Source organism: Myxine glutinosa, chromosome 14 (genome assembly GCF_964187855.1).
Source record: "Myxine glutinosa chromosome 14, kmMyxGlut1.1, whole genome shotgun sequence".
NCBI lineage: Eukaryota > Metazoa > Chordata > Myxini > Myxiniformes > Myxinidae > Myxine > Myxine glutinosa.
Genome location: NC_136274.1, coordinates 81,449,966 through 81,456,179, shown reverse-complemented (window position 1 = coordinate 81,456,179; position 6,214 = coordinate 81,449,966). Strand labels below are relative to the sequence as shown.

The following is a 6,214-nucleotide window of genomic DNA, read 5'->3' as shown; positions in this document are numbered from 1 at the left end:
CATCCTTGGGGTATTGCAGATCTTGTGGTGTGGTGTCCTCTAAAAGGTAGTGCAGAATGGAGGCTTTGTTGGTTTTGCAGAAGAACCCATCTGGTGTCCCAAGGCTAGGAGGCACTGGCATCAGGCAGTACTTCATGAGTTCTCCCAGGTCTAATGGCTCATCTTGACTCTGAGACTTGACAAGGAGCAGGAATGCAAGGTTGCTTTGCTCCTGATACTGGATGACCTGGAATGATAAATGGTGATTGGTTGATATGTACTACAGGAAGGACTACAGGTGAAAATTATTCATGTGCTATAAATTGGCATATTTACAATCTTTACATTGTTCATTGATGTGCACTGTCTTTAATAAACAAATTTGGAGTTCAATCTTGTATCTCAATATAGCATGTACAGGACGCCATTTAAAAATACAACATAAAATACAAAAGCACTTGGGTATTGGATTACATCCTTACCTTGCCCTGTGAGGATGTTAGTGTGATCTTCTTGTTACTAGCCTCCATGGTCTTGAGTTTCTTTCTCTTGATTGGGTTGAAGAAGCTCTCAGGTTCTCCGCTTTCCAGGCGCCTGATGAAGTCAGCTTTCGCAGCTTTCCCCACAGCTTCTGCTTGTAACACATCCATCTCAACATCCATGGGGACGGGAGCACCAGAGGCCAGGCAGTAGAGTTTGTCCTTATCAATGATGGTGAACGGATTGGTGAAGTTCTTGATAGTAGTTAGGGTTCGCTGAACGGCCTCCTCGTTCATCTTAGCATCTTATCGTTCATAGTTAGCATCTTACCTGGCTAGATTGGAGGATGAATACCAAGAACAACACCCAGATGGAATGGAAGACTGAACTTTCAACTGAGGTATTCAATAACATCAACGTTACCAATTGATACGAGCGCGCGACATTACCAATTGATACGAGCGCGCGAGCGCGCATGTTACATGGATGGAAATGTAAAATGGCAGCTATAGCAGCACTAATTTGGATCTCTAGTCTGTCATTTCTGCACTGTGATTGGATAACATAAAAAAATATGTTTGGGAGTTAACAGCAGGAGTTGGTAGATTTTACGTGGGCTGGGTGAGAAACCTTTAAATAAGCAAGTGAAAATCTCTCGCAATACAAAGTCAATGGTGGGAAGAAAAGTTGAGTGGTACCAATGTTACTGCCAATGTCCCGCCCCTATGCAAGACTCAGGAGCATCTTGTTGACATTTAACCTTGAAAATACCTGGGTTTAGACCCCTTATGTACCATGTTAAGTTATCTGCAGTATTAACGTATCCTTATCATTTGTAAAACTGATTATTTTGTAATTACAGCATTAATATGCATACTAGTATACCATAGACACATGTAATCATGTTATGAATAGTTCTATCATGATCTATGCCCTTCAAAACATGGGTCTAGACACCTTCATTTTTCAATTATCTGCAATATTGGCTGAGATATGTCAAAAATCGTTTTTTTGATAATGGCAGCAGTAATTTGCATAAAAATGGTATGTGGGACATTTTTTCAGCTTGGGGCCATAGCTAGTCATTTTCTACACATTTTTTCCAATCTAGAAACACTGATTAGAAGTATATCTCCGGGGGGTGCAGGGGGACCTAGTCTTCCTACTAGACTATATGACTTCTTCTTTTTGGCAGCCACCATGGACTCTATCAAAGTCTGCTTTTTCTTCTCCACTTTTCTCTGCGCCTCCCTGGTTTCCACCATACGAGTCTGTGTCTCTTGAATCTTTTTCTGAGCAGACTCAAGCATGGCCTGAGCTACTGCAATTTCAGTCATGTCACCTTTCTTAAGCGCCACCTTAAGCTTTTTATTTGCTTGATCAAGCAGACTGTTGCTAACAGTCAGTGACATCTGCTGAGATGACTCTTTTGCTGCCAGAGATTTCTCTGTTTTCTTCAAGTCCTCGCTCTTACGAGACAGCTCCGCTGCCTTCTCTACAGCAATCTTAGCTGTTCTCTCTCTTTCTTCTTTCTCTTGCCTGGTTTTCTCCCTGGCTTTCTGTTCATCTTCCTTGGCTTTTCGTTCTTCTTCAAGTCTCTGCATATAGTGCATGTGAGCAGAACGTCCTAACGAGAGGAGTCCCTTTGTGACTGGGACCATTTCGGGCCGGTCACCATACAATCTCATGCCATCCATTGTTGCACGGAGACCATTGATTGATGCCTCGCTCAGACTAACTCTCTCCTTGGTGACACTTTTCCCACTGATTGAGAACGCGCGTTCCACGTCACTGTTTCCGTGAGACAGTGCAAGGACAATCCTTATCATTTGTCTCACTTGGGGGAATTTACAGTTTCCCGTACAGCCTTTTAAAGCCAACACTTTTCCCCAGTAACTGTCCACTCTCTTCATGCAGACTTCTTCTTCATTCTCCTGTGTTTCCTGGGACCAGTCAGTAGGAATGGCTTCCTCTTGGTACACCTTCCATTCATCTGCAATGCTGTCACTGTCAATATTCCTCTTCAGCTGTCTGGACAGGCTCTTGGCTGATTCAAGAGACCATGCAGCAGTCCTGTTTTGTGGCTGCAGACATCTGGCATTCTTCAGGATTTTGTTTGTCAATGGAAGCTTCTTTTGTAGGTGTACTATGGCTGCCTGGTAGCACTTCCTCATCCCAAGATACATCCTTTCCCTCTCAGAGACTTTCAACTTAGCGATACACCGTCGGGTATCCTCTCCCACACCCATGGATTCATTCTCCAGCTGGTTTGCAACAATGGAAACATCAAGGTTTGAGATGTCTTTCACAGCATCAACTGAAGGAGTCTTCATAATTCTTCTGATCAGTTTTTTGAGCAGGTCATGGAGTTTGTCATATAGAATGTGCACAAGTGGTTGCTCTGACTGGAAGAAGGTGAGGAACTCTGCAAATGTTGCTGCCAAGAACTTCAGGAAATGCAGTTGAGCTTTTATTTCCGGTCGCTGTAGTTCTGTTTTGATTCTTTTGTACCTGGGTTTAAACATGTCCTTTGGCTGCTGCTTTGGAAGAAATACCAAGAAATACTCTTTGAGAGATTCCCAGATCTCTATCAGCCGCTCCACTGCAGGTCCCAGTGTCAACCACCTGCACTCGACATGCTTCAAAGGCTTTTTTGGAACAGCACCCAATTTATGCTGAATGTCTTGAAAATCAACAGATCTAGCAGCAGAGCCTTTGAACCAGTAGAAAATGTCCACTGCAAGCTCAGTTAGGTTTCCACAGTACTCTGCAAGTCCTTTGGCAAAAGCATTGTGTACTGTATGGAGAGTACATGTCCCTACATCAAGGAGACCAGGGCCCCTGTTGTCGAGAATGGCTTTGTCAATCTGTCTCCACACAGTGGTGCTCACATTAGGCCCATCACTGCCGAGCATGATAATATCCTGAAGCTGCAGTTTCGATTCATCCAAGGCAGAGATTATTTTCCTGGACAAATCTTCTCCAGTTGCATGACCCATGAGGTAAGTTTTGAGGTGAAATACTAATATCTGTTCCTCGGCATCAGACCAATACCGTACACGGATTTCTAGTTGCTTCAAGTTCTGTTTATTGGTGGTTTCATCATACATGAGGCTGAAGCCAGAAGCTGAATTCTTAACATCAGTGACTATCATGTCCTGAAAATAAGGACCTGTGGCTTCGCTAATGAGATATGAAACTTTCGATGAGCTCATTGAGAAACCATCCGGGATAACACCAGGAAACATTGCCTGCAGAAGATCCTTCAAACCGTCACAGGAAGAGTAGCTCAGATTCGAACGAACAACTTTCAATGTCCATAGAAGTTCTGCTTTTGTAATAGCGTCTTTTTTGGACATACAGACTAAAGCTGCACGACTTGGCTCATCTGTAGAAGCTGACCCTGATGCTGAAGCAGATGAAGTTGATGGTTGAACGAATGTCAGCAACGTCTGTGACCCACCCAGCAGTTCCTTCGCACGCTTCAGGTGCCCTTTGTTTTGGGCATGTTGTGTCAGTTGTTTCACACCCTGATTGTCACACCTCACTTCCGAATGGCACAACGAGCAGTAAGCTGAGAACACTGAGGACTTGCTAGGCTGACACCAGTCAGAAAGCCTACATCCATGTCCACTTTTCAACCACTCTGGGTTAAATTTAGTTCTCCCACCAGGCATTATACTGCTGGGAGTATACCTGTCAAAAAGAAAACAAATATGAGATAAGATTAAATGAATTAGCATAGAAAATCCTAACCTGTTAACGCATGAAGTGGAAAGAACTGTGAACCAAACAGTTTTTTTTTTCAAAACTGAAACATAAGTTAGTAAAATAATGAGAACAAACAAAGTAATTTAAAGGCAAATCAACAAATTTCTTACCGGTCTGCAGATTATACCTGAAACAAGAAAGATGATAAATAACATGTCCTAACATGTTTACCACCCGATAATTGCATTTTCTCCACTGCTGAATAGCTTGAACACTAATCTGAGTTCAAGCTAAGCGATGACAATTCAATTATGTATCTTTGGTATTGTTGTTGTACTATCTTCAGAAGATTATGAAACAACAAGACTTTAACAGTCTTTATTGTTTTTTGTTTGTTTTTTTTTTTATTGTCCTACATTGCTTGCATTACCTATTGTGCAGCATTGCGTATGTAAATTTTAATTCTACTGTAATTTTGTTAAAAGCTGAATATGCAACTACCACACGAAAGTATACAGAATTAAGTTGTAATCCCTATTTTGTGTCGTGGTCCTTCTTTATTATCTGCAATTAAATGATGAAATGTGTGAATTGTCGATTGAATTAGTTCTTTGCCAAATACTATTAGTTTTAGGCAAAATACAATCTCATTGTAATAAGCGAAAGATTGAGTTAAACATGTAGTATCAAATGTCAATGTTCAGCAAATTAGTAGAAAAGTTCAATTTCAGGTAGAATCTTTAGGGAAAGGTTGTTAGTAATAACTGAATAACCGCAAAGTTCACAGTTGGTTTTGTTACTCTAAGTAAAGTACAAACCTTAAAAATTGAGCTCAGCTGAACTTTTGAAATAAGACAAAGGACAATGATAATGGTCAAGGTATCATTCAGTCATTCTTCACAAAGTATATGAGATAATCCAAGAGAAATGCATGATAAACATAGTTATATTATTTTCATCTCATTTTATCTTTTATAATTCTGTTACTGAATAGCATGAAGCACGAATCATAAAGGTAAAACAATTGTTTGGAAGGATATACTTAATATTAGGACAAAGTCAAAAATAACAATAACATAATATACATAAGATATACATATCATTTCCAGTCGAGATCAATAACAACACGTACTTTACACCATGGTGTAAACGACATGCCTCCACTTCGTACAGTATTTATTTGTGACGTCATCACTGCATACTCAATTTTTCCTCAACACTGCACTTTGTTGAGTCCTCAAAAATGCACTCACCACTTGTGAAATCGATCGAACAAACGGTTTTCGAGAAAAAGACAAAGAGACATATGTTCTTCGGGGATTTGAGCTTAAAGTCGTTTTGGAAATTTGTCTTGCGATTATGGACCCAGAAAGCAATTCCATGGCTGACGATTGGTATAGGAATGTCTGTTCTGACGCTTAGATACAGAAATTCTACTAATTAATATATCAATTTAAATTTTGGAACATTGAGGGTTAAAAAATAGGAAAAATAGGAATTTCCACCAAAAAATAGGAGATTTATAGGATCCTATTAAAAAGTAGGAATAAATAGGAAAAATAGGAGGGCTGGGACCCCTGCATACATGGACAAAGAGAGACTGGTGCTGAGACAGGTACGCACCGATGCACACACCTCCAATTTACTTCATTTGTCTGACATTCGTTCCTGCTGGATCCTCGCCTTGACCTCATGGATCTGCTGCAACTGCAACAGAATAGAAAGGGTTAAAATCTGGCAACACCATGGTATAAGCAACATATATGACACGATTCGCAGACTGGTTTCAGGTCCATTCGGAATTAGAGCAGCAAGTGATTTTGTGCGATCACGAAAAGCGGATTTGAATTCACTGAGTTGATTAATTCAAATGGGAAACTGAATCCGACACACGGAAAGAAATGGAAGGTACAAAATTACAGAAGAAAGTCATTATTGGGTCTAATTCCAAATGAAATATGAACAATATTGTCCTTCTTTGTTTGTGCGATTCACCACAGACTTAATTCCCACATTCTGAAAAACTAACAAGACAAAAAGTACA

At 40.5% G+C, this 6,214-nt stretch overlaps 2 protein-coding genes across 11 annotated transcripts in view; one reads left to right on the top strand and one right to left on the bottom strand.

The window, feature by feature from the left end:
* LOC144888867 (uncharacterized) overlaps positions 1-651 on the bottom strand; it is a 2,172-nt gene extending 1,521 nt beyond the window's left edge. The window contains exons 1-2 of the mRNA XM_078768447.1: positions 462-651; positions 1-226 (exon numbers count right to left, since the gene is read on the bottom strand). The exon at positions 1-226 is cut by the window's left edge and continues 389 nt beyond it. Coding sequence (XP_078624573.1) covers positions 1-226; positions 462-641 — 406 coding nt within the window. The 5' untranslated portion in view covers positions 642-651. The remainder of the gene's footprint in view (positions 227-461) is intronic.
* The window catches only part of LOC137439963 (dystrophin), a 1,283,433-nt gene that overhangs the window by 859,205 nt on the left and 418,014 nt on the right, over positions 1-6,214 (top strand). The gene's annotated exons all lie outside the window — the stretch shown is intronic.